Source organism: Dermacentor albipictus, chromosome 10 (assembly GCF_038994185.2).
Source record: "Dermacentor albipictus isolate Rhodes 1998 colony chromosome 10, USDA_Dalb.pri_finalv2, whole genome shotgun sequence".
Taxonomy (NCBI): Eukaryota; Metazoa; Arthropoda; class Arachnida; order Ixodida; family Ixodidae; genus Dermacentor; species Dermacentor albipictus.
In genome coordinates this window covers 62,538,812-62,566,298 of record NC_091830.1, presented here as the reverse complement: position 1 = coordinate 62,566,298, position 27,487 = coordinate 62,538,812, and the positions used below count along the sequence as shown (strand labels likewise).

Here is a 27,487-nt window from a genome sequence, read left to right as displayed (position 1 = left end):
TAAGGTGACAAGTGATTTTTATGGGTTTTCAGGTGCCAACATGTCACACTCATTGGGAGGCAATTTGGGTCATCAATCTGTCCAATTAGCAGCAACGCCCGAACGACCACCTGGACTGAACCAATCGTCGGTACAGTGTGGAGAGACTTCACTGGCCTCCGTACGCACCGTAGCCATCATTAGGGCCTCCGTGCTCATTATACTCATATGAGCCTCCATACTCGTTATACCCGCCATTGGGACCTCCGGTCACTTCGCTTTCCTGGTATTCGGATGTCTTCTGCCTTTTCAGGATCGGCTCTTCGCGTTCGTCCTTGTACCCTTGCTGTGCCACGGCCCACTGCTTGTTTTTCTGGTGTGCGTCTGTCTCCAGGTGTAGCACCTTGTACTCCATGCTCTTGAAAAGCACGATGCCGCAGAACTCGCAGGAGAGGTCTTCCACCGTGGACGGCGCTTGTGTTGGAGTCATGACTGATGATGTGGCCATCGCAGAGCCAGCGTAGGACTCCTCGGTTGACTGCTGGATGGTGCCTTGACTTTTCAACACACGCTGGTGCCTTTTTCCCTGCAAGGCAGAAGTGGAAAACGTGAAGGTTACTTTTCAGTAACGCAGTTATGGCAAAGCTTTAAGTGTTTGTTAACAAGGGCTTCAAAATAGTAAAATATCTAAATGGAGCTCTCTACTGAAGAAGCAGACTTTCAATATCAGAGTACTGAATACTTCCCAGTTTTAAGAAAGAAAGCAAGAACACATAACTAACGACGCAAATATGGTAAGACCATCCCATCTCCACGAAAGACAACAATATTGACCTAAATTAAGATAAACCTGCAGCTAGCCTGGAGAGGGCATATCCTTGATTAGAAGAGTGCAAAAATATTATGCGAATAAGCTGACTGCCGCACACATTTAACTCAGAAACCAGTGCCCCTGCAAAGTATTAATGTTTCCTAAAACTAGTTCTGAACAGTGGTTGCAGGAATGACCAAGCAGCATATTTACATTATTCTACTTCACACGTTTATTTAATAGGAAGTATGTTCAAATTTGCATGCAAGTCACAATCATAACTAATTCTTATCAAAATCAAAAAGGAAACCGATTTGTACCAAAAATAAAAAGTTCAATACATGGTAGCTAGCCCCACTGCCATCGAACGGGTGTTGTTTGTTTATGCCTTGGTTTGCAGTTGCCATTTTCCAGTTTGCTGTGGGCCTGTCACAATGCTTCTGCTAAACCACCTTTTGTCGAGGTAGTCCAGTACCAGGATAAAAAAAAAGGGCGTTTGTTTGCCTTTGTATGGTCCATAAAATCATTTCAACATGATATGCATCAACTAATAATAATAATAATAATAATATTTGGGCTTTTACGTGCCAAAACCACTTTCTGATTATGAGGCACGCCGCAGTGGAGGACTCCGGAAATTTTGACCACCTGGGGTTCTTTAACGTGTGCCTAAATCTAAGCACATGGGTGTTTTCGCATTTCGCCCCCATCGAAATGCGGCCGCCGTGGCCGGGATTCGATCCCGCGACCTTGTGCTCAGCAGCCCAACACCATAGCCACTGAGCAACCACGGCGGGTACGCATCAACTAAGGTTTCGTTACTTGATGTGTGCAGGAGAATCAGCACCAAGTTGTTCTTTTGGAAATTTGGGCAGTAATATAACTGCGTGTTACAATCAGGGGTACGGTAGAATCATGCAAATATGGTATACACTTAGATCTCGTTATAGCGTAATAGTCTATAATGAGATAATGGATATAACAAAAGAACCTTAATTCCCCTTGAAAGTCATCACAGAAACCCATGTGCTTTAAGTTTCATTTTAACAAAACAAGTTTTATACTGATTAAGATGTACAACGAAAAATTTACGTCCCAGAATGACAACCGCCCGCTTTGCACACAACATACCAATTTGTTAAAATGTGCCGCGCTTTGCGGGCCTTTGAATGTGGCAGTTTAAATCTCCCGCGGCTACCCTGCATAGGCGATGCCCAAAGCCAAGCCAAGCTGACCAAGCCTAACTTCTGTTAGCATGCTATGTGCACTTGTTTGCTTTTTTTTCGTAAGCGGGTGTAGGTCAGTCAGCCACTTTTGTTTTTATGTTGTGCTGCCGGTTACATGAAAGGATAATGAATGACGGCCACAGCAGCTGAAAATGAAAACAAAGTTATCACTCTGGATGAGAAGGCAGCTTTAACTAGAACTGTTGCATCCGGGACGAAGAAAACGCAAGTGGCCAAGGACTTCAGCATTGCACCAAGCACACTTTCTACAATTCTCAGTATCAAGGAAGTCATCACTGGCGCTGTTGGACAGGGCATAAAAGGTATGCGGAAGAAGCTGCGGTCTCCTGCCTTTGAAGCAGTGTAAGGGGGCACTGTTGCAAGTGGTTTTTCGATGCAAGGGCTGCTAATTTGCCCGTGAGTGAGGCACTATTCCAGAGAAAAGCAAGAGACTTTGCTTGCATTATGAGCTGTGACAGCTTTGTCGCAAGCGATGGCTGGCTACAGCGATTTCGTTGCGATAACGCTGGCAGGGTCGTCACTGGAGAGTACCAGTCTGTAGACAAAGAGACAGCAATGTCCTGGGTGAATGCCAACGTTGGATCCCTCCTACAGAAGTATGAAGAGAAAGATATGTTCAATGCCGATGAGAGAGCTCTCTTCTACCAAATGTTGCCGCAAAGGACCCTATCATTAAAAGGCAAGCTCTGTCGCAGCAGGAAACACAGCAAGGTATGCACCACTGTGCTCCTTTGTACAAACATGAACAGGTTGGAGAAGCTTCCACCTTTGGCGATAGGGAAAAGCATGTCACCGCAATGGTTTAAAGGAAAGAGGAAACTTCAACTGCAGTACATATCTAATAGGATGACAAGAAAAGTTTTTCTGGATGGCTGCATGACTGGGACAAAAAGAGGCAGAAACCTAAGAAACCAGTAGTCACACCTGATGATGCCGCCGCATTAGAAGAAGCTATACTAGCGTCAAGGAAGGTACTTAGTTACACTGGTGTCATAATTGAAGGTGAAACTTTCTGTGATTATGTAAGCGTGGATGCCAACAATGTGGCAGCAGAGGAGCTAACCGACAACAACTTTCTGCTTGGTGCTGCCTGGGCGCATGAAGGCAGTGATGATGAGTGTCGAGGAAGACGATACTCCGCCGTGTGCAAACATGCCGACATCCTCCCAAGCGCTCGATGCGTGGACCTGCTGCGCCGCTACTTCAGCAGGCACAGAGATAGCGAAGATGGTCTCGAGATAGCAGCTGCTGCTGAGAAAGTCATCCTTAGGTTGAGGCAGATGCAGCAGCAAAAGGTCACCGACTTTTTCTGCCATCTACTTAAAAGGCTACGCGGCTAAAGTCGAGCGCAATTAAATCAGTTCCCAGCTGCGATGGGAGCTAACACCTCCGCGATGACTTACCTGTAGTGAATACACTCTCAGACACAATAATTAGCCGTGTAATAATTAATCAGTGGCTATAACAAACTAATGGTTATAATTTTAAAAATTCACCGCCCATTCAACTTCTTTACAAAGAGATTTAAGTTATGTCGCTTTATCTGGACTAACAATTAACAAATGAAGTGACCTCACACAGAGATCCTCATTTATTCTTTTATTTGTTCTTTGTTAAATTATTTACGTCTTTGTTCATTTACTTATTTATTTGCAATATGCCCAAGGCACACAACATTATATATGAGAGGAGGAAACAAACTTATTAGCAAGGACCTAAAAGTCAAAAGAATTTGAAGATATTATTCAAGTGTGCATTTTCATGCTCAGGGAGAACAAAAGGAAGCCACGCCTGACAGGGCCCTCCTACCCGGGACAATAGCTGCACAGAAGCTGTGGCAGCAGAACATACATTTTAATCTAGTGCACTTGAACTAAATGTACACAATGAAGAGGAAACTGCAGGCGTGCACCCTCACGTAAAAACAGGTTAAAACACAATATGAAAAGAAAACTGCACATAGGCTTCATTACACATAAACAAAAACACTAAACACCAGAGTTTTCTAAAATAAAGAAGATGGTTCTCCAGGAGATTGAAGCGTTGGAAATTAAGCAAGTAATCTACTTATTTCCCACTTGATTATTTGTTCAGGTTTATGGTGTCTAGTAATTTTTTCCATATCTTTGTTCTTATTCAGGAAACTTATGATCTAGTGGCGTGCTCTTGTGACCTATAATTTGTCTTAGCTATGTTACACCTGAAAGTAAAATGTCTAAGCATGTATAGTAATTGCTTAAGGTTCTGGAATGTTAGAGGCAGGATCACTATTAAGTAAACAATGAGTATCATCAGCTAACCTAAGGATCTTAAGATTATGTATGTTTAGTACCGTAAAAACCGGAATATAGGTTGAACGTTCTTTTAAAAAACCATTGCGAAAAGTCGACCCTCGTCTTATATACCGGACATTGGTGGAAAAACTGCAGAAGTCTTGCAACAATGGGCGGATGAAGTAAAGAAGCACCTTCGTTATTGCCATCAGCAGCAGCGCGTCATGGCCATCGCTACTAGTTGCGTCGTGGCGACATTGTGGCACTGCCAATTTGCGTTTACATTGTCACAAAGTTATACTGGCTAAAGGCTGCTTTTTCACATTTTGTTTTAAAATGAGCGGAAGCCGACGACAAGTCACCGTCGCCTTCAAGAAAAAGGCGATTGAGTGTGCGGAAGCCCACGGCAACCTCGCGGCACAGCGCGAATTTGGAGTATCCAAAAATAGCATTCGGTACTGGCGGAGACAGAAGCAGCAAACCAACAGAAAACGCCAACATTCAACAAAAACGCGGCAAACCAACAGAAAACGCGGACCACACAACTAGAAGACAAGGTTGCAAAGTTCGTCCAGGAGCTGCGTGTACGATCGCTGCCTGTGACAGCCGAATGCATCCGTTTGAAAGCGGTAGAGATCGCGCGCGCGCCTCTGGACTGGGCAGCGAGAAGCACTCGTCATGCGAAACTAGTTCGGACTACTCTGATCAAAGGCGTTGCTCTGATTCAGAGTACAGTCGACTCCCGTTAATACGAAGTTCACGGGGACCGCGAAAAACTTCGAATTAAACGAACTTCCAATTAAGCACAAAACACAAAAAACAGCACTTTATTTGTGGTGAAATGGAGAATTTTCGCTAAGAAAAATAGTCGGTCATCTTGCTTTGCTTCTTCTTGCCGAATCGCGCTGCTGAAAGCAAGTTATGCAGGCTGTAGATGTGGCGGAACGCTTCTTCCGCGTTACCTTCAGCGGCAAAGAAGCGCTCCACGAGAGCAAGGCCCGCAGCTACATCGGCAGCCTTAGGGCCGATTTACGCTCGAGCCGCCCATCGCCGCAAGCCGCACCGCACGCTTGCGGTCGCGCGAAAAATTGCGCGTATCCAGCACTTGTGCACAAATTACCATTTACACTGTGTGCACAGTGTATACCTTACACATTGTAAACCGAAATTTGTGCACAAGTGTTTGATACGTGCAATCTTTCGCGCTACCACACGCGTGCGGTGCGGCTTGCGGCGATGGGCGGCTCGAGCGTAAATCGGCCCTTAGGTTGCGGCTCGCCTTCAACGTCATCGTCGCTTTCCTGGGTCACTTCCTGGGGTCGAATAATCTCTACAATTTCGCTATCCGTCAGCGCACTGCACGTTTCGACCGCCTTGTCTACTGCGACGTAATCCTCAAAATTGACGTCCCCGAGAGCATCACCAAAATCAGTGCCGTCAAGCTCGCTTGTTGACGCTTCCTCCGCTGAAATTTCAGAGGCATCCTCCGAAGAAGCTGCCACAAAACCGCAAGCCCTGGAGCAGTTTGCAATTTTTCTTGCTTCACACGATCCCATGCTCGCGCCAACATGTGGATGGCACTAAGCAGGCTCACCTCGAACATTGCGGAGCTATCCATACACAAAATCATGCGCTCGAGGAGGTGCCGCCTGTTCAGGACTTTAACATTCTTGATGATGCCTTGGTCCATTGGCTGCAAAACAGCCATTGTGTTTGCAGGCAAAAATGCGAGGCGTATTGCACTCAAGGCTGGCACATTCACGTGAGCACTGCAGTGATCAACAAGGAACAACACCTTGCGGTTCGAAGCAGCAAACTTGCGGTCCAATTTGCTTATCCAGCTCTTGAAGATTTCAGCCGTCATCCATGCTTTTTTGTTCGCCTCATGGTCCACAGGCAGCATCTTCACGCCTTTAACACTTTCGGGACCGGCCCATAGGCCATCGATCATATATGATCGACGGTTTTGCGCGCACTGCCCCGTTCAAATTTCTGCGCGCTTGGACATGTAGCTCCATCTAGGAGGTCGTCAGGAACTAGACTCTCGGTTTCGGCATAGTTTCTTTCATTTCCAGCAGGTGGCGATACGCGAGAGAGAATTTTCTCGATTGCGGCGGCGGCGGACGCAGTGGAAAATGGCGTCGTGCTCGCGTCCGGTCGCTCGAAAAGAACGCCGTCAATCGCGCGATTCCGCTGCTTCGGCAACGGATTTTTTTGATGAACCGAGCAGCGAAGAGTCTGAAGACGACTTCGGCAGCTCCGATTTTATTTCGGACTCCGATTCGGATGATGATGAGCCACGGACTTCATCTAGTAGCCGAAGGTGAGCATAGTTCCACATTCATTTCTTTCTGGAGTAGGTGAACGGGCTCGCTATATGTTCTCATTATTTTATCTTTACTTGATAGGGTCTCAACAAGCTACGGCAATGATCTGCTGCCGCCAGCGCAGAAGCAGATTGAGTTTTCGCCGCTACGGGAACCTGGCGTGTACTTGGACGCAGAAGTGGGCGTGGCGCTCAGAAGCGGATCAAAGAAATTCTTGACTGCTCTGGACTTCTTTCTTCTGTTTTTCTCGATGAATGTGATCGAAACAATTTGTGACAACACGAACAAGTATGCTTGGACTCACATTTTGGAAAAACCAACGCATGCTTGTTCCGATGGATCTTGGGAAGAAGTCACCCCAAGTGAAATGCTAAAGTTTATCGGACTCGTAATTTACATGGGCGTTGTGAAGGTTCTTCGGCTGAAGCTGTATTGGAACGTAGGAGATCTGCACAGCGGTCTGCTCCCACCACGGATCATGCGGCGACGCCGGTTCATAGCTCTACTCGCAATGTTGCAAGTTCCAGACTTGGACGATGTCACTCAAAGTTCAAGAGGAAAGCTCCGATACATGTGGTGGCTCCTGCAACACATGAACGAAGTGTCAGCGAATCTTTTCCAGCCACATCGCGATCTTTCCGTGGATGAGCGCATGGTGAAATCGAAAGGGCGGTCAGGCATCCGACAGTGTATCAAAGATAAAGTAACAAAATGGGGCTACAAGCTATGGGTCCTAGCTGACCCTGGCACCGGATATACTGTGCAGTTTAGTGTGTATACCGGTAAGCGTGAGCAGCCAGGGCCCCATGGCTTAGCTTTCGACGTAGTTTGCCAGCTGTGTCACAGATATCTTGATCAGGGCTACAGGATCTTTATGGACAATTTTTACACTTCTACTAGCCTGTTCAGTCATCTTCTCAGCCGAAAAACATTGGCTTGCGGAACCACACGCAAGGATCGCCGAGGATTTCCTGCCGAACTGAAGGATGCACGGTGGGAAAAAAAAAGCTCGACGTGGCGACATTCGATGGTTGCGCGATCAGAACATCCTGTACCTTCAGTGGAAAGACCGGCGTGTTGTCAACATGATGAGCACGGTTCATACTGCAAATGACACGGTCACCGCAAAAAGAAGGGAAAGAAGGCAAAACTCCTGGACTCAGATATCTATAACAAAGCCTCTGCTGATCCATGATTATAATGCTGGCATGCTAGGCGTAGATAAATCGGATCAAATGATTGGATATTATAATGTTCTCATGAGAAGCGTACGGTGGTGGAAGACTCTGTTCTTCCACTGCATCGATATTGCATGTGTGAACAGTTTCGTACTCTTCCAAGCTCACCGCACATTGCACCCAGAGATTCCTGAGCTGGCACGCACTGCCGGGTTTGACCACCTAGCTTTTAGAGAAGAGCTCATTCGGCAGCTTCTGAATCTTGACGGTGCCAAGCAAGCACACACGCCTCCACCACCCGTCGCAAAACATGCACTCCACAAGTCGGAAAAAGTGGCAAAACGCAGAAACTGCAAGCTGTGCTATGAGCAGAAGAAAATCGAGCTCAAAACTAATGTCTTTTGCAGCACATGCCAAGTTCACTTGTGTTTTACGACTGCCCGGAACTGCTTCGTCGAGTGGCACAAGAACCGTGGGACCTGAGTGGCTGACCACTGGTGCAAGCTAGATTTCACACAAAAAAAAGACAGTTGTAGATACGCGTGCCAAATTTTCACAAGCAAGAAAGGAGGCATTGTAGCACATTTTGTATATCTTGAATTTTTTTTATTATGTTTTTCCACTTGTATATCCATGACTTTTCCAACTTTTTTATGTTGTTCTTTCAGCAAATCTTGAATTTGAGATTTTTTAAAAAATATTATATATCACTTTTAAGTCTAACCTTTCTTTATGCATGAAAGACCATCTAATTAGCTACATTTTGATAAACATTGCAGCAATATAGCGCAATGACTATTCGTAATAAAAAATAATTTTTGACACCCATCAGAATTGCCTGTTTTTTCCCCGGTCCCGAAAGAGTTAAAACATCTCGGCTTCGCGGCTTTCTTGATCACAAGTAACCGACATCATTCCGTGCCAGTCATGTTTGCCGCGATCAGCACCGACACTCTCTCCTTGCTGCGTTTGCCCCCAGCACAGTCGTCGTCCTTGAATGTCAGGGTCTTCTCTGGTAGAAGCCGATAGAAGAGTGCAGTCTCATCTGCATTGAAGATGTCTTCCGGTCTGTGTTCGGCGAGATATTCACGCAGCTTTCCGTCTTTCCACGTGGCGCATGTTTCCTGGTTAACGGACGCCTTTTCACCACACACGCTCTTGAAAACCAGGTCATGGCGATCTTTAAAGCGCGTCAGCCATCCATCTAACGAAACGAAGTCATCGATCCGCAACATTGCTGCAAGCGTTCGGGCTTTCATTGCAACGATGTTTCCGCTGAGAGGAAGTTTGTTGCTCTTGGCCTCCCTTCAGCAGAGCCTTCTGCAACTCTGGGTAAGCGCCGGTGCGCATTCGCTTCCGAGAAGTCTTGAACTTGTCGTTCTCAAATGCGTCCATTATTGTGCGCTTGTTCTTGATGTAGTTTGAGAGTGTGTTCGGCTTGATCCCGTACTTCCGCGCTATGTCTTGTTAGGCGGCACCTCCCTTATCAACTTCCTTCGGAACCTCGACTTTCGTTGCCAGGTCGAGCACGCGATAAGAGCCACGGTTTGCCATGGCTATAAACTGCGCGACTAGGTACAGTCAATTCCGAATCACTTGTGGAACAACCTAGCCTACGAGCTACCCGCACAAAGGTGCTCGACCAACACACGCCTCGACATACGCTGCGCACGCTGCAAAACTATTCTCGCACAATCTCGCCACTGCCAGTATGCAGCGCTGCGTGCAACTATGACACCCGCGTGGCCTCCGCGATCAGCTCCGGCCACGCGCGGCAGCCGTGCATGGCCTCCGGCGGGAGCCGCTTCGCCTCCCGCCGGAGTTGATCGCGGAGGCCACGGCAGCCGTAGCAATGAATAATCGCGCCGCTCCAAGAAGGATGGCGTTGCGGGCAGCTGCAGTGGCGATGACACCAACGCGGAGCACGGAACTGTTACAACACTTGAAAAATTGCACATTCTACCAAAGAATGACGGTCACCTCGAGGATCCCGGCTGAAAATTAACTTCCAATTAAACAATATTACTGGATGAGGACTTCGAATTATCGAGCGATTTCTTCTATAGAATTACATGCAAAACTGACGGGACCAGCACTTCACTTCTAATTAACCGAAAATTCCAATTAAGCGGCTTCGAATTATCGTGAGTCGACTGTAGCGCTTCCGCACTTTGTGCCCTTCTGCGTACTGTACACCCGGCCAATTTTTAACAGTATCACGCGACCCGCGTGTTTGTCAACACCTTATCATCACGGCACGGAGTGGCGAAATAGCGAAAGTAAACGCACATGTATATATGCGCGTATTTTGTTTGTTTCGCCACTCAGCGCCGTTAATAAGGTGCTGAAAAGCACGCGGGTCGATGGTCACACGATACGTTTAAAAATTGGCCCGGTGCACATGCGAGCAGCATTTAAATAAATATTGTCACTATTGTGCACGAGTCGCATTTGATTCAAGGTAAGGGTATCTTTCGGCACTTGTGCCATTGAAAAAGATTTTTTTTCATTTTTAGAATTCGCTAGTTGGGGGATCGACCTATATTCCGGTCCGACCTATAGTCCGGTTTTTACGGTACACCCAGTCTTTTCCAAGGTTGTTTTGTGCTGGTCAGATAAGTACTACATTACTAATTGCTTGAATAGCCATTTCTCATGAAACAGAATGTGTTTGAGTTGTGCAGCTTCAGAGTAATACAAAATAATTAGGTATGCCAGGAAAAGAGTTAAATAGAGGAATAAACGCTTAATAAAATGCAGAAATAACATGAAAACGTTCATATAACATTAAGATTTTTTCCTATTATTAGCGTCCCAAATTTTCACCTTGTACTAAATGCGGACCTCAACTAAAATTTCTGCCACAAGTCGGGCTCCAAGTTTTGGTTTTGTTATTACTGCATGGCTACCATCATCCTCATCGACCTCTAGTGTACAGAAGGCGCCATCTAGAGACAGTTTGAGTTTGGCAGCCGTAACATGCTGATACAGCAAGTTTTCAAGAAGGGCGGCATTTCAAACCTGCTTGATGGCACAGAAGATGGCCAAATCAGGGAAGAGTCCTCGGGCAAGGGACAGTCCGAAAACAGCTCAACCGAGGATGACAATGATGGAAGCACACGGTCCAAGGTAAAATAAACGTTTTTGCTCAGTTTGCTTCACTCATATTGTATGCAGTTCCATATTATACACATTTCTTTACAGTACATACCAAACACTAAAAAACAAGATTAGCACAACCTCAAAGCACAAAATAATGATGCACACAGATACATAATACATCATGCAAAACAAAACAATAAACTGCATATGGCCAAAATGCAAACGTACACGGCCAAGAAACACAAGGCAGTAGACACACACATAAGGGTAACGACACATTTCAAACACAAGAGCAAGAATTTTTAAAAAATTGACACATGAGAATAAATGCATAAATGAAAGGATTAAATTGCTCAGCACATCATGGAAATTGTCAGGGTTGCTTACACTGGCTATAGTGACAGGTAGGTGGTTTGTATCACTCTGTGTGCTAGGGAGAAAAGAACGAGTATTCGGCAATGTTTCGACAAGGAATGTGTACTTTGTAACGGTTATCATGACGAAATGATATTGTTACACTGCTCTGCACAACATTGAGCAACAGGAGCAGGAGTCTGGAGCTGAGGACGACGACGTTACAGTAACTGGCCCGCTTTGAAACACTATAACAATATATCGTATTGCACTATTCTAACGAGCACTTTTTTTTTACATAAAAGGTGCGTTCAAATTTGCATGACATTACAATCCTAATCCTACTCAAAACCAAAATTAAACCGATTCTCACTAAAAAAAAAGTTTGACACAAGGTACCTAGCCACACTGGCTGAACAGGTCATCTGAAGAAAATGACACTCGGAGAGATTGCAAAGGTGGGTCCATTGTGCGTGGGATGCCCTGCAGCAGACGACGGCTGCGTGAGCCTCCAGAAGTGTAGCATTTCTAAAGCATTAAACGGAACTGAAGATTACTTTCTGTGGACGGTAGACAGCGAAACAGTGTTGTCAGACTCCTATAGCCATTAGCTCATAAGATTCAGCTGTGCGCATGTGTGTGCCTTTGCATGTTCCATAATATTGCTTAAACAGGGTGCGCATCGATTCAGATTTCGTTAGTTGATGTGCCCAGTAGAATAGGCACCAAGTTATCTTGGCGCGCATTTGGGTGGTAATATAACTGCATGTTACAATATTTGGCAAGGTGCCAAATATTGTTTTCTTGAACTTCACCCGAGAAGTGTACTCATCACGAATGACTAACCTCCCTTTGGAGGCATGCCTCCTGGGAAGTGTTATGTAGAGGATAGCATGACAGTTTATTACTTCAGCACTTTTTTGATTGTACTGAATTTTATCTTTTTTCAGTCAAACCATGCCTTATTAAAACGTCCTGTTCTGAAAATCACGTCTGCATCAGTTGCCTGCTGATGTAAGTCTGGTAAGCGTTAAATTTCTACTTCGCATAAAAGCCATAATGTTAATTTTATGTTGGTTTGCTATTTTGATGTAGGGATGTGCAAATAATTTTCAAGAGCAAATCTGTTATATTATCAAATACAGTAAAACCTCATTAAATTTTACCCGTAAAGAGTAGTTTTGTTTTAAAAGTAGTAAAGACAAATCCCCGACTCAGCGGCCATTGAACATAATGTGTTTTGCATCTGCATAAACCGTACCAGCTTACTGCGTACGTATCGGTTAACACGTAGTGTTTCCATTTTTCGTCGTGCAAACACGGCGGCACGTCGTCTCCATGGGGCGGCCTGGCAGAACAACAAGCCTCAAAAATCAGCAGAATGACCTCCAAGCGCCCTGTGCATTTGCGCGTTAAGCCACATCAACATCAACATCATTTTGGCGCCGTGCCAGAGAGCATTGCGGCATCGTGCAAGCCAGAACTTGCATCGTGCCGAAACTCGAATATAAAAGACGCCAGGTGCTTAGCTTAGGAGAAAAATTAGACATCGTTCGTGCTATCGAATGTGATGCGAAAAGTCGGCACTGGCACACAGCATGAGTCTACTGTTGAGTACGGTGTGTGGCATTTGGAATGCGAAGAAGTTGTTCGGCAGCGCTGCTGCGACCACAAAAAGATGTCGGCTACGAGGTTGGACTTTTCGCCACCGTTGCCTCTGTTGTTGCCGAAGTGTCGCCTAGCGACAGTGATAAGGACGACAAGGAAAGCGACAGCACGGGCGATTCAGGCCCGACAGTGGCAGAAGCTGCACATTACGTCAGCCTCATAAACGCAATTATCGTGACGAGAACAGCACCCCGCAATGAAAAGGTGCCCCACAACTTCTGCAACACTACCGCGCCTGTACATGGAGAATATGCAACGCCAACGAGGAATCTGCCATGCGAGTGTTTGCGAAGAAGGGGCTGGCTGAAAAGCTGGCTCACAGCTTCAGCAAGTTTGAGGCCACTGTTGTCACTGCTAGGCCGCCGCGGCATCAAACAAAAATATCATGTTTGTCGTGCGAAGTAAATAAATACTGCATGTTTTTTCCCCTTTCATCGCACTCTCTCTGAGTTCCGTTTTTGACAGGTAACTGGGCGATCTCATGCTATTTCGGTTAAGCAGTACTACTGTTTAGTATGTACTTTTTCCGAGCTTCATCCAACTACGGTTTAACAAAGTTTCACTGTAGCCACAGAAACAAAACAAAATTAAACTGAATGTTCAATGATATTCTAATAGTTTTCAAATAATGAACTGTCATTTTCAGCATGTAAAACAATGCTCGCACCTTCATTTTAATAATGTTAGCAAGTTTGTCATTACATCGCATGTTATGAAGCACTGTTTATTTGAAGCACAAAAGGAACATTATGAATTAAAATGAACTTATTGCGCATGCATAGGACTGTTCACGAAGTGCAACTCATTGTTGTATAGCCAGTAATTTGTGGCTCACTAAGGGACGCAGCCTGCCCTCAGTTATGTTTAATGCCTATACCATGCTGGTGGGGATGAAGTTTATCATACCTTTGCTCTAATTTTATGTTCAACTGGGCACAGTTGACATTTTGAAATATTTATGCACTATTGGAAAAATATTTGCCTTTACTAACTACTCAATTTGAAGGCTGAATTGAATCGAACCCTACCCCATTTGTTATTCGAAAGTTTCGAATATTCAGATACTCTTACTTTGAACTAATAAAAACAGACTGTGAATTGGATATAGGGGCCTGTTAGAATAAGGTAAGTAGAGGCAAATACAGCAGCAGTGCATTTGGGAATTTATTACAGCCAACTTTGATTAATTCAACATTAAAGGGAATGACAAAAATTTATCAGATTATTTTTTGGGTCAAAATAAAGAAGCAGTGCATTTGGGAATTTCTTCCCAAAGATAACCTCAATATAACGATGTTTTCCATATAACGAAATTTCACTGCCACTGTGAAGGAATACCGTGACCCTAAGTGGAAGTTTCTGCTGATGCAGGTGGTCAAATGATTGAATTACAAGCCCACCTGCTTGCGTATGCACCTCACAAATTGCCTGCTGTATGCTTGGATGCAAGTGAAAGCCTGCGAAAGTTTGCCGAGAGGGATAGTGGCATGATTGAGCACTGTCTTTCAGCATGAACAATGGGAAAAGGGGAGGGGAGCGAGCGAGCTAAAGCTTGCGTGCACGTGCGGTGTCGGGTTGGCGTGCGTCTCCTTTTCTAGTGCAGCAGTGGCAGCACGTGGCTGACAACGTAGCTGCATGCATATGCAGCCCGCACGCCCTGTTTTAGAGGTAATCTGCCACGTGCGCAAAGAGTGAGCGTGCTGAGATGCTGTGGCGTCATGTGCGCTGTCTTCCAGTGTGTTTAACACTGGAGGTCGCGTAATCTTGAGTTTCGGAGATGCACTGAGGCATGAGAGACAAAGCATTCACTCGCCCCTGTCAGCGCTTTTCAAGATAGCATCATCCCAATGCGCACGATGCTATCTGCCATTAGGGTGGAGTAGACGCAAAAGCGCACCTAGCACCCCCCCGACGATGTGAAGATACCGTCAACGGTACATGAAACCGTCCCTTTGGTTGCCAACTCTGAAATTCAACAAAATGAATGTATTTCTCAAATTTCCTTTCTTCACTTGGCCGATTTGGAAAATTCACTCCCCCCTGTCAGCGCTTTTCAAGATAGCATCATCCCAATGCGCACGACACTATCTGCCGCTCGGGTGGAGTAGACGCAAAAGCGCACCTAGCATCAGCCCAACAATGTGAAGATATCGTCAACGGGACATGAAACCGTCCCTTTGGTTGCCAACTCTGAAATTCAACAAAATGAATGTATTTCTCAAATTTCCTTTCTTCACTTGGCCGATTTGGAAAATTTTGCAGCTCCCCCCCGTGTCAGAAAAATAGGTTGTCAACTGTACTTATTTGCATAAGAGGTCAAATTACTATAGAACTAAACTTCAGTATGATGAAGCGAATTGCCGATTTTATCAACTTCGTTACGTCGAGGTTTAGCTGGAGTGAATTTTTTGCATAAAGATGCTATATTTTCTTTTGTTCAAAGAATATTACATTTAATAGACTTAAGCATAATTTGAGTTAAAATTTCTGTACACATACATAAACTGAACAAAGCCAATTTTGTTAAACACTCTTAGTGGCCGTGTGGTACAACCACAACTCCCTTGAGGTTCAATTGCTTTAGTAACTCTCACACAACCTTACTTCAAAGGATTTCATGGGCGTCCGTGTCACACAGGTATCAAAACATTAATGTACATCACCGTAATATTCCAAGATAGCAACAGTTTTCTCTATAGACCCACGTTCGATAGCCTACGTGAAGAAATAGGTTAGTTTAGCAAACTTCTAGATTTCTCAATAAGCTTTTGTTATTGAAAATGAGTCATTGCAAGCACGCTCCTCTTATCTGAAGTACCCACTTGAACCTTTTTCACTAGTACTTAGATCTTGAAAAAAATTAAATTACATTCGAGGACACGCGATAATCAAGTATGAGGCCTGCTATAGCCCAGATTAATTCTTACCACCTGGGGTTCTTTAACGTTAACCTTTAATGTTACTGCCTTTCAATACATCCAAATGCAACCACTGCGATTGGGATTGAACTCATACCCTCAAGATAGGCAGCGTAACACCACAGTTACTAAGCTACCACGGTGGGTTTACTCAGACCCTGCAAATGTGTATTATGAAGAATTAGCCTTAACTGATGTGCAACGCACTCACGGAAAGCTAAGTATACACACCCTAACTGTTCAATTTAAACAGGAAGTTTCGCTTAACCTAGTGCAGTTATTCTGTTAAGTGCTTCGCTGACCCGATTTGAAAGCAGAGGAGAAAATCTGAATTCTTAAGGAATCAATTGGTACTTCCCAAGTTGATCTTTTTATAAGCGTTTATGCTACAAAAGCTTTTCGTTGGTCGATTGGTTTGTTCATGGGTTCTTGAGTCCCAAAGAAACACTGTAATTACAAGACACACTGTAATGCAGACTTTCAATTAGTTTTGACCGCCTGTGGTTCCATAATGTCCTAAGCACACAAGCGTTCTTGCACTTTGCCCAAACTGAGATGCCACTAGCACGGGTAGCACCTTTTGCTCAGCAGCAGCACGCCATAGTTGCTGAGACACTGTGGTGGGTCGACAAATTCCTTTGTCAAATCATTTATGCTGTGACATGAACTTCTAATTAAATTATATTCTGACGCTCTACGTACCACAACCCAAATCTTGAGTTTGAGGCACGCCATGGCAGGGAGCTCCGGATTAATTATGACTACATGGGGCTCTTTAACACCTTCCATACCACGCTCCTATCCCGAATGCTGACCAAAACGGAACAAATTATTTTTGATGACTCTAGATGCCAACGTGTTTTACTTGTTCAGATTGAAGAAATGTGCTTCTGCTTCTGCAGTGCCGCTGATTGTGTGCTGCTATCTACCAAAAGCACGACTGAGCACCGAGATGAAACTATAGTCGGATACAACTTTAGAAAAAAGGGGGCGTTTACTCCTCTGAGGCGAAGGCACACGAGCACCCACCAATGGGCGCGCACTCTGGACTAACATCATCAGCCGGACGGCCGGTGAGCCCGCCGACAGAGAAGATGGCCGCCCGCGCTTGGAACTGGGCGAGGTCGTGACAGCTGTGTGCTTCAGCCCCTCGTCAGAGTGAATTCCAGAACTGTTTGTGATGATCTATCATGCCGGAAATATTACTACGAGCTTACGATGCGGCATTTGTGCCGCGTGCGTTTATTCTGAGCCGTGATCCGGCGAAGGAACATTGCAGCAAGCATCGCTGGCGCTGCGTTAAGCTTTGTCTGAAAACAGGATCCCTAGGCGACCACTACGAACACACATCCTGCGTGTTTGTTCCATGTTGTTTTATTTTGCTCCCGAGTGAAGTCATGAGGAGAAATGTTTTCCAAAGACTGGTGCCTACTGTAGCGGCGGGTGTGTTCGTGTACTGTGTCGCTGCATTTTTCGTCGGACGGGGTGAAGTGATGGAGCAAAACCATTTTCAGGAGAAATCAGAAAAGTGTGCATGCACGAAACAAACCTACGAGTGTCTCAACAGAAAATATTTACAGAAGAAGCCTTCAACGCAAAGTTTGTCGCCGTCAACTTAGCGTGAATGATCATTGTCAGCAGTGAGATAGCCGAGCGTCTAGCGACGGTGTTCGAGCGTTGAGTAGCACAGTCGATTGATTGCTGTCCACCAGTGCTGACTGCATGCGCAACCTGTAGAATGCGTGCTGTGAAATTGTGAAAACACAAAACCAAAAAATATAAATTTTATGCTATTTAAAACTAAGAGTATTTATTTAAAACGATGAATGAAGCATTTTTGCACCTTCCTGCCTCGACCGCATTCTCGCCACAGGTTTGTAATGGTTGCAATAAATGCATTGTTTTATATAAGTACTTTTTCAATAGCAACTGATTCATTTTAAGCTTGGAAAACAAGTAGTAGATACGCCATATACATGTAAACAAGCACAAAAGCCATGCAGAGCTGCTCTTTCTACTTTTGTCACTTGCAGTGAAGCTAAAGAGCAGACGACGGGCCGCATTGTAGAAGGCGCGGGGTTATTTTTCTGTTGCTATCCGGCATGTGCTGTAGCACATGAGAGCTCTATTAAATCAATCATCAAAATACAAAAGTCTTTAATTATGCCGAGAATTACGCGTTTCAGGAGCATGATTTTTCGAGTGGGACTATTTTAGCCGCGGAGGCAATCGGCTGTCGCGCTTCGGTCATCTGGGCGGGGCCTCCCCTTTATTCTATAAAGTTGTATCCGACTACAGGCTCGTCCATGGCATTCCTAGAAAATGCGAACTGCCATTGACGAGCTGAGCCCATCCTTGGCCGTTATTACCAAAATGCATGGACGAACACAGCTCGTCCAAGGCACAGAGGGGGGTTAACGTGCACCTAAGTCTAAGTACACGGGCATGTTTGCAGCCGAGCTCTAACAAGCACGACCTCGAGCTCGGCAGTGGAATGCCGCAGCCACTAAGCCACCGAGGCGAATACCCCAAATTTCAGCACCAGTAGTGGGAGCATCACATGACGCACCTTATTGTGGGCCGTCAGGGCAGCTTCGCAGTTCATCGAAACGTTGCAGAGCTTGCACGCAAACGGCAGCGGATGCCTCAATATGGAGCTTCCTTTGACGGCAGCCACTCCTTTGGAGTCCGTAGCCGGAGCCGATGCGTCAGTCTGATTCAGAGACGCCATTTTCTTCTTGTGTTTGGCGCTCTGCATGTGATCCATGTAAGGCACCGGGCCGGTGAACTGCATGCAGCATTCTTTACAGGACAGCGGCATCGAAGGCATCTGCAAAAGCGACACAAGTTGCAGACATCTTTAAACATACATTGACGCCAGGGGCTGGGCTATAAATAAAAATTTCAATGCAAGTTATTGTAAATTTTATTTTGTGAGTAATGATAGAGCAATTAGATTTGCAGATACAGGTATGCGTGTTATAAAAGAGACACAAGACCTGCAATTCCTTTACCGGGACTTTACAACAATCACGCAGATCCCGTGCACCGTAGGAATCAATGTTATGCAACGCATCTCACATGTAGTTGGTGAACCAGTATCATTTGCTGTTGTGCTAAAAGTTACTAAATGAACTAGCACATTTCTGCAAGGCAAGCTATTCAGTGTGTGAAGCGGGTGTGTGTGTGTGATTACAATAATAGCGATGTTGATGGCATGACGATTGACCTTTGTGTACTCAAGCGAAGAAGCTTTACAAGCTGTTTCGTTACGACCTAGGCGAATATCGAAGTCGCTACCGTGTCACGCAGTGCCCACAAAACACCAGCTGTTACATCATAAGGACTGGAGAACGCGGGCTGATCCCGTAGGTGCTGCATTCTAGCAGCGTTTTAGAGTGCTAGCTGCAAAGTGTGAAGATTAAGAGAAACTGGCAAACTCTCTATTTCATAACCAACATGTTAAATTTAAATTAAATGCTGGGGTTTTACGTGCCAAAGCCCAATTTTGTTATGAGGCACACCTAGTGAGGGAGATTAACTGCAGATTAACTTTGGCCACCTTGACTTCTTAAACGTGTAGCCAATGCATGTTACACGGGCATTTTTGCATTTAACAGCAGCCACGGCAGTGCTTCGATCCCGCACGGTTCAGCTCAGAAGCACAACATCACATCCATTACGTCGCCTCAGTGGCCAACATGTTGTTATGTGAAGTGATGCGCGTGAAAGACAGTGGCAAGGTTGAGTACGTGCGCGCGAGAGCATGTGCTCTTGCACACACATGCTTTTTTGCCTATGCTATGCGACGCGATGCACACATTATTCATCTTGAATAGACAGTTGACACTGGCACGAGAGAAGTATACATGTAGTCATGTATTCAATTTCTAGAGGGTAGGGTTGTTGTGCAGGGAGAGCATGGTTCGATCGCACCCTGGGACCAACATTTTTATTTGTTGAAGATGTCCCAAGCTAGGCGAGACAACCTACCCACTGATAAGTGCCTGGGATAAAGCAAAGAATGCTTCACGTTAAAGAGGCGTGCATTTTCAACTGACCATTTATGTCACGTCATGAAGCTTTGGTTGAATGGACATACCTAGTGTACCAAAACTACTCGGATAATGAAAGGTCCAGGTACGGATCCAAAGCTCAAGGGAGCACTAAAGAGAAATACTGACCCAGTTAAATACTGAACCAGTTTAGATTGATAAAGCATTCTTGAACGACTCTACTTTCATTGATTTTCCTGTAATACATTGCTGATTGGACGAGGAAACGACAATCAAAACATAAATTGTACATTGGTGTCTGTGTGAAAAAAGTTTCCGTGCTCATACACTATATAAAAGATATCGTTCCAACAAGGACAGAAGTCAATCCTTGATAATTTGTAAACTACACATAAAAACCATCGGGCCGGCATGTCAATGTGACATCACCAATTGCAAAGTATTTTTTCGCATTTGTGCCACTGTGGTTAAGCAAAGGTTATTGACACTTCCTTTCCATAAGTATAGACTTTAGCTCTTTTAGAATACAATCAAGTCCATTTTTACCAACAAATGTTAAATTAAGCCCACAGACAGCTTCAATATCCATAACGTCACAGCATACTGGTCCGGAAATTTCAAACACTGTCCCTCTTTCATTCTCGAGTCGTTTCTGGCATACCAAGCATCATCTTGCAGTAAGGGCAGCTCATTTCGTATCACGAAAACGTGATTTACTAACAGCTAAAATCATTTTTCTGTTTAGTGCCTCTTTAATGTTCTTTGGGAGTAGATTACTTTGATTATATAAGTCAAGCCAGCTGTACTACAGAGGTGCTCTGTTTGGCACTGAATTTTCCTTCCACTGGCTTGAAGTGCCATGCGCATGACCTTCTGCCCAGTAAAGCCCACAGGCACCATATTAGTCACAAAATTGTAACTAGTCTGTCGTTCCCTTTCCTCGTGTTGAGCAAAAAAAGCCATGGCATTGCCTGCCTTGCCTTATTTTGCTTTTGCAACCTGAACAAATTATTCCCAACTGAAGCTAAAGCATCAATCAATGATTTGAGAAATTAAACTGCCCAGCCCTAATTTAGATGCAAACTTTCAAAGAAGAAGGAGGCCCATAACAGGGTAGTAAAATTTCATGATGCAGTTTTATTTCAAACAGAAGTTATGGACCACACAAGAATGGCTAATCGGGCAAGTTAGAGCTTATCCATGATAGCAGCACACAACAAGGAAACAGGTGACATTTCTCGAGTTCTTGCAACTTGTCCACAACCTTCTTAACAAACCTGCATTGATGCACCACTGTGGTCTTTCAGATTAGTTTTTGTTGTTCTTTTTATATGTGTCATGTTTCATTTCCAATAAAGTTTCACTTGCCAGGCAATGCTTAACCCGTCTTTGCTCCTTTTTGTGTCATCGTTTTGCCATGCACTGCTATCATGGAGCAGTTAAAATTACGTAAATGGGCTAATAGACTTATTCCATCACTTTAGTTTCACCATAGAATGATGAAACAACAGCAAAGAATCACGATATTCTAGTGACTACTTATTTTCCTTAAATCGATTACTATGAACAGCAATTACAAGCCCTGACATTGGGTTATGTTTAGAGAACCCTATGTTATCTTCATAACAGCTACTCACTCTCCAAGAACACATGGAATGGTATCAAGTGTCACAGGAAGATCTTGACAACGCTAAGAGGTTCTGCTGCAATCTGAAGGAGCATGCAAGTTCAACATAAACTAAATTTCATTGATGGAAAACACTTGGTCAAGTACAAAGAGAAAAATTATAGCCCTACTATCATACACCATAAAGACAGCAAATATTAGAAACCATAATGCAAGAGCAGACGATTTTTTTTCCTGTTTTGATACGAGATAATTAATTCCTTGCCGCACACAGTGCAATAATATTTGGCTCACATGATCACAGGAGCATTTTATACAGATCAGCAACGCATAGTTACTATCTTCAAAAAGTGTTTTACGGCCTCTATAAATATATCATACCGAGTCTTGACTTCCTTCAGTGCTAGCCTGCAGAGCTTTATGTATCTTTTCATCATTTTGAGTGGACACTGTCACATTAAGCCTGTACTACCTCAAGTTTATCTTTCTTGTTTAGCTTTACTACAACAACTGCTACCCTCTCACTAAAGGGACAGTAAAGTTAATCAGATCCTTAAGTTATCTGAATCCAGCAATTTAATCTAAATTTTTTTCACCACGTTCCGTGGATTCTACACTCACGTCCTGAAAAAGGTGGACTGAAGTAAGCCTGCTTGCACTTCACGCCCTTCAGTCAATGAAGTTTGAAGTTTGTTTATTTCGGACAATCATGTACAGATTTTCCATGGACGCTGGCGAAAAGGCAAATAAATGCCTGACAAAGCGCCAGCTACCCATAAGCACAAACACTCAGCGAGAATAATACAAAAAAAGAGAACAGTCAAAAAACAGCAATTCACAGTTTAAGAAAATTAACGAAGTTGTGGAAACCACACATAACTGCAAGGATATGCAATATGTGTAAAATATGATGACTTCAAGAGTAATTATACAAACAATAGACGATATAACGAACAACACTGAATACATGACAACAATTCCGTAAAACAAAGGTGATCATTCGCCTACATAGTCCGTCTCTACTGAAATGATAATAGGTAGGTATGCATAGTTTTTTTCAGGTGAACAGCCAAAGTGCTGGCAACCTTTGTTAGAGGACATGTCACCAGAGCCATGAGATTACCTTTCACTTGCCTTAGATTCAATCCATTAATTTAGCTAGATTGATTTGCTGAAGATGGAGGAGGACGAGGAGACGCCAGCCCATGGCTTTTTTCTCGAGTGGTCTCTTCAGAATGCAGGCAGGACGCCTCAATCTAGGAGGCATGCCGGGACGGACGCCAACTAAAAGACTGTTTCATCCTAGCACGCATGAATTATGCTCCTGTGTGCAAATACCTCCAAGCTGAGGCGCATCACGATTTTGAATTCACCTCACAGCGTGTAATCAAAGCATCCACTAGAGCCTGCATCACACACTGGAACAAACAGTGCTGACAATAGCTGTAGCAAAGTTTCGCTTAAAGCTGTTCATCAGCCTGCTCATTCTGCAGTTCACTTACATTTGCACTCTTATTTTGATGCATCGCAGAAACAAATAAAGTAAAAGTAAGCTTATATTAAAATGGAATAGAATGCAAGTGTACTGGGTGTCAGTGCTGTCAACAAAAATAAGACACTGTGGACTCGTGCCTCACAGCATTTCTATGCCAATGCCAACACAGTCAGCAGCTGCCTCCTTTCGCTTCACATGTTATTGAAAAATTTGAGCTCTAAACTCCAGTGAAGTGCTGCATTGACCTACAATTATAGCACACCCAAAACTTGAATTTTCTTTGGTGTCTCTTTAATACTAATGAGGTAATGTTGCCGGCCACATTGATACAAATTCGGAATCTCACCCAGAATTCCCTACAGTCAGGATGCGGACCACTGTAGTAGAAGACATGACTCACAACCAGACATATGACTCCCTCTTAACTGCACTAAGGCCTGTGACATCAAAGATAACAAACGATAGTTCCTCAAAGAGTCCTACTAGGCAAGTGTTCCATTACAGCATTATGTTGTACATTGCCAAGTTTGGTTTCCAATGGCCAGCCTGCTCTGATTAAGGGCATTTAGCATCCTATGCTATGCAGCATGTCCGACCACTATCTTGATAAAATTTTCTGCATCCACTGGTAAATGAGGATCAACAGTTGATTGTGACGAGATTCAAGTTTGAGACACGTGAATATACAGAAAGTTAAAGGATAAGCAGTGGCCTTTTCTGGCAGTTGGTTGGCACATGTTGAACCATCAAAAGGCAAGGAGAATTGGATAAAGAATCGCAAGCACATATATGAAAATATTAACCAGTTCACAGCAAAACCGTGACTAAAGAAATCCCGTGTGCACGCTTCCCCACTTTACATCAGATCAAATATTGCCAACTGAAATGTGAAAGGATGATACACTGTGGTTAAGAGGCAAATCTCGTTCGCCTGGCTAGAATTCGAATTTGCAAGCCACTAAATTCGCAGGAAGCGTTCTCATTTGCACTGGGAAATTATTCCGGAACTAACCTGTAAAATATTTCTCTAGACTACCAGTTTGGAAGAGGCACTTGCCGATGTTGATTATTATAATAAAGTTTTATTTCATTTTCAATCACATGCAATTAACGAATGTCAATGGGCACCATCGCACTACGATAAATGCGACAATGCAGCGAATAAAAGCGTTAACATGGGGCATGTATGCATGCCAGCGGGCGAGCCAAACAACGCGGAATTCACGATTTCAGCATTAATCATGCACAATGCAGCGACGCGCAACGAAATTTTAGGGGTGAGCGTTGCAAGGCATAGGGCTTCCTTGAGAGGTTATTCACACAGCGGAGAGTTCGAACTCGCGAGTGCGTATCGTATAGAGAAGGCAGCTCGCTCCAACCGAAACAGCAACCGCCAAAAAAGAAGAGCCTAACGAAATGTCCTGCAAGGTTACCACTCACCGTGCAGCTTTCGGGAATGTCAACAAAATTGCGTTCTTTAGGCACACTCGGTAGGCTCTTCCTAAAGAATGGCCCCGCCGGTACTGTTTCCTCCGACGGCCACAGCTCTGAAAGCCCCGACTCTGGAGTCGTTGAACGACTGAAACACGCTGAAGTGAACCAGACTGGTCCTTTGCGATTTAACACTGGTACGGAACAACGTAATTGCAAAGCAATTAGCCGCGAAATACAAAGCAAAATGAGCCGTGGGCCCCTCGGCGCTGAGCCGGCTGTGGCTGTACCCGCAAGCGTGCTGGTGATGTTGATGTGGCTTCACTCTTTAGAACGGGCGGGCAGGGCCGGCGCTAGTGCTACGCTTGGCTGCCGTTAGCGCTTGCTAAAACACAGAACACATACGTTGAAACAGCTAGCGCTCTCTTTTAGCTATCCAGGCATTAAGACGATGGTTGGCCCAACCAGTCTAGTAACGTTGGGTTGGCTATGATACAGTAGCTATGGCCCCCGAGATGCAACTCTTAGTACACGCAGAGTGTACTCTAGGTGCACGAAAGAGTTATACACGGCGCACTTTTGATCACGATGAAGCCAGTCGCGGATTTAATTTCTCAGTCGTGATTGCCCCTTTGCGCAAGTTGCAGGAGGGAGCCAATCGCAGTCGAAAATTTCGATCCGGCTCGTGTTTGATCGCGATCAAAGGTGTTCATGTGACACCGGTATTCGTGGGCCTCTTCTATTATTCGCCCTTAAAAGTCCCAGACTCTCCGAGACGCTGCATACGCAACGCTCATTGGCTGAAAGAACCTCCTTAGACAGTCCGGAGCTGCCATATCGAATAATCGAAGAGGCCCATTAGGGTGGTTAGACCATAGACCATAGAGTAACTCTATGGGTTAGACTAGCTATTGGTCTAACCCACGGTCTAGACCAACGTTGGACTAGCCCATACGTCTATGAGGTGTTTCCGGCTGTTGAAATCGCTTCCACCGCGTTCCACAAGCGAAAGCACAGCCTTTAAGATGCGCATTTTAAATCCAGGGGACGTAATTCTCAGGAACGGGGATTTAAATATCACTGATTTCGGAGGTCATGCGCTGAATGGCTGGAGTTCCACTAGATGGAAGACACTCGCCTTCAGTGAATCATAAAAAAATAAGCGGGGATAATGAACGCATGAACGGTAGGCCACCTATTGTATGGCACTTATAGGTGACGTCCAAAACCCGATTTCTATGACGTGTTTTCGGCTCCCTCAATCGCGTCTGTTGCCTTCATCGAGCAAAAGCTAGAGTGCATTGGATTAAACAGCCTTTAGGATACGCATTTTAAATCCAGAGGGCGTCACCCTATCAGTCGTGAATTTGGACGCCATTGCATGAACAGCAATGCACCGCGCGACTTCGAAGAACGTTCACTTGACGCGCCGCTCAGCAGCGCCTATCGTACCTCTCACATCAATTAGTGGGCAAACAGTGATGAATGCTCATTACACACTCATATCACACACATTAGTTTGTATGGAGAGACCGTTCATAATTTAACCAAGCGAGGAAGTGAGAAAGCGCAGCTTCAGTAGAAGCTTCCGGGAATAAACCGAAGCCGGAATATTTTTTGTCGACAACAGCGACACGCAAGTGCGGGCTGGTGTACTTTTTAAAGTTAGTTTGTCTTTTTATTTTATTCCGATAGCTATTATGTGGACACTTCAAGCGCATTTTTACCGCCGCCGTCGCCGTGATGTTCCATATAAAGTCCAAGGGCGATAACACTGTCGCCGCGCGTAGTGGGCTGTATGTGCGAGAGAAAGCACGCAAGGGAAGCCGACGATCGCGGCTCAGTCTGGCGCGCGGGAACGAAGAAAGCGGAGAGCAAACGCGCTGTTTCCAGTCGCGCGAAAGGCCGTGGGAGGATGGGATGTCCGCTTACATATTAGGTTATTTGGGTCTGTTGTTGTAATGCAAGGCTAATGAGAAAATAAAAGCTGGTTGTTCCCAACGAAAATAGTAACTTCTGTATATTGATGACGTTCTCCCCAATACAATATGCCGGGACATTCACATTTCACAATAAAATCAGTAATGCAGAGCTACACGCAGGTAAGTATTTGTCTAATAAAACAAGCCATGATTAACCGAAAAGGTTTATTAACTCGTGAGAAATGTGCGAAAAGCGCTTCACAATTTTTATCGTTTATTCCTAGTTTTGTCGTGCCCCTCGTGTGCGGCTTCACATTCATGATAGGATGTACTTTCCACTCCAGCAGTTTTTAACTTCCTTGCTTTGTACGGCCCCGTGCGGTCGCGCGCGCCGTATCTCAAAAATGATCTACAGACGGCTCATACCTTCGTGCGCCTGTGTGCTCGCCGCTCTTGCGTTGAAGCGGTAGGCCGCACGAAGGTCACTTCGCTCGCTGCTGCTGCCGCGCTTGCTCACACCAGCATTTTGAAAGCGAGTGTCCGCGCTCATCGAGTGTGATGTTGGTCATGTTATCTCCTGCGCGCTGACACCATATCTTTGTTAATTCAGTTAGTAAGCGATAAAAATACTATATTTACTTCGTATAGCTCTCTGCACTGATTTGCTATCGCAATGGATGCTTCGCCTTGAGAGCGAAACTGCGACGTTTTTCATCGCGGGACCGTAAACACAAGGAGCTCCGCGCAAATACCGCGGCCGCTCATGCTGGAGCCGCTCTCTTTTGCCTCTAGCAATATGGCCGCCGCCGGCTTTACTCGCTCCCGTAGGTGGCGGCTGGCATAGAGTTTCCTACAAAAGTAGGAAACTCTATGGCGGCTGGGACTGCCACCCAAGAGCGTTGACATATAAGCTATTATATGAAACTGTATGCTTGGTAGGAACCCGATGGATGGGTGGATGGATGCTATGAGCGTTCCCTTTGGAACGGGGTGGTGGGTTGCGCCACCAAGCTCTTGTTAATATATTGTCTAATGTAAAATTATTTAACATAGTGTTCTATGTTAAAAAAGAAAAAAGGAAAGGAAAAGAACCCCACGATGAATTCCCATGACCAAACTTTCTGAACCCCTATTGTGAA

At 44.8% G+C, this 27,487-nt stretch overlaps 1 protein-coding gene across 1 annotated transcript; it reads right to left on the bottom strand.

Annotated features, from left to right (window-relative positions):
* LOC135917620 (zinc finger RNA-binding protein-like) lies at window positions 1–24,798 on the bottom strand. The gene is made up of 3 exons (XM_065451172.1): window positions 24,436–24,798; window positions 18,427–18,687; window positions 1–565 (listed from the first exon to the last, which is right to left on the bottom strand). The coding sequence occupies exons 2-3, from the start codon at window positions 18,685–18,687 to the stop codon at window positions 149–151; spliced, it is 678 nt and encodes a 225-aa protein (XP_065307244.1). The 5' UTR covers window positions 24,436–24,798; the 3' UTR covers window positions 1–148.
* Window positions 24,799–27,487: the final 2,689 nt, after the last annotated feature.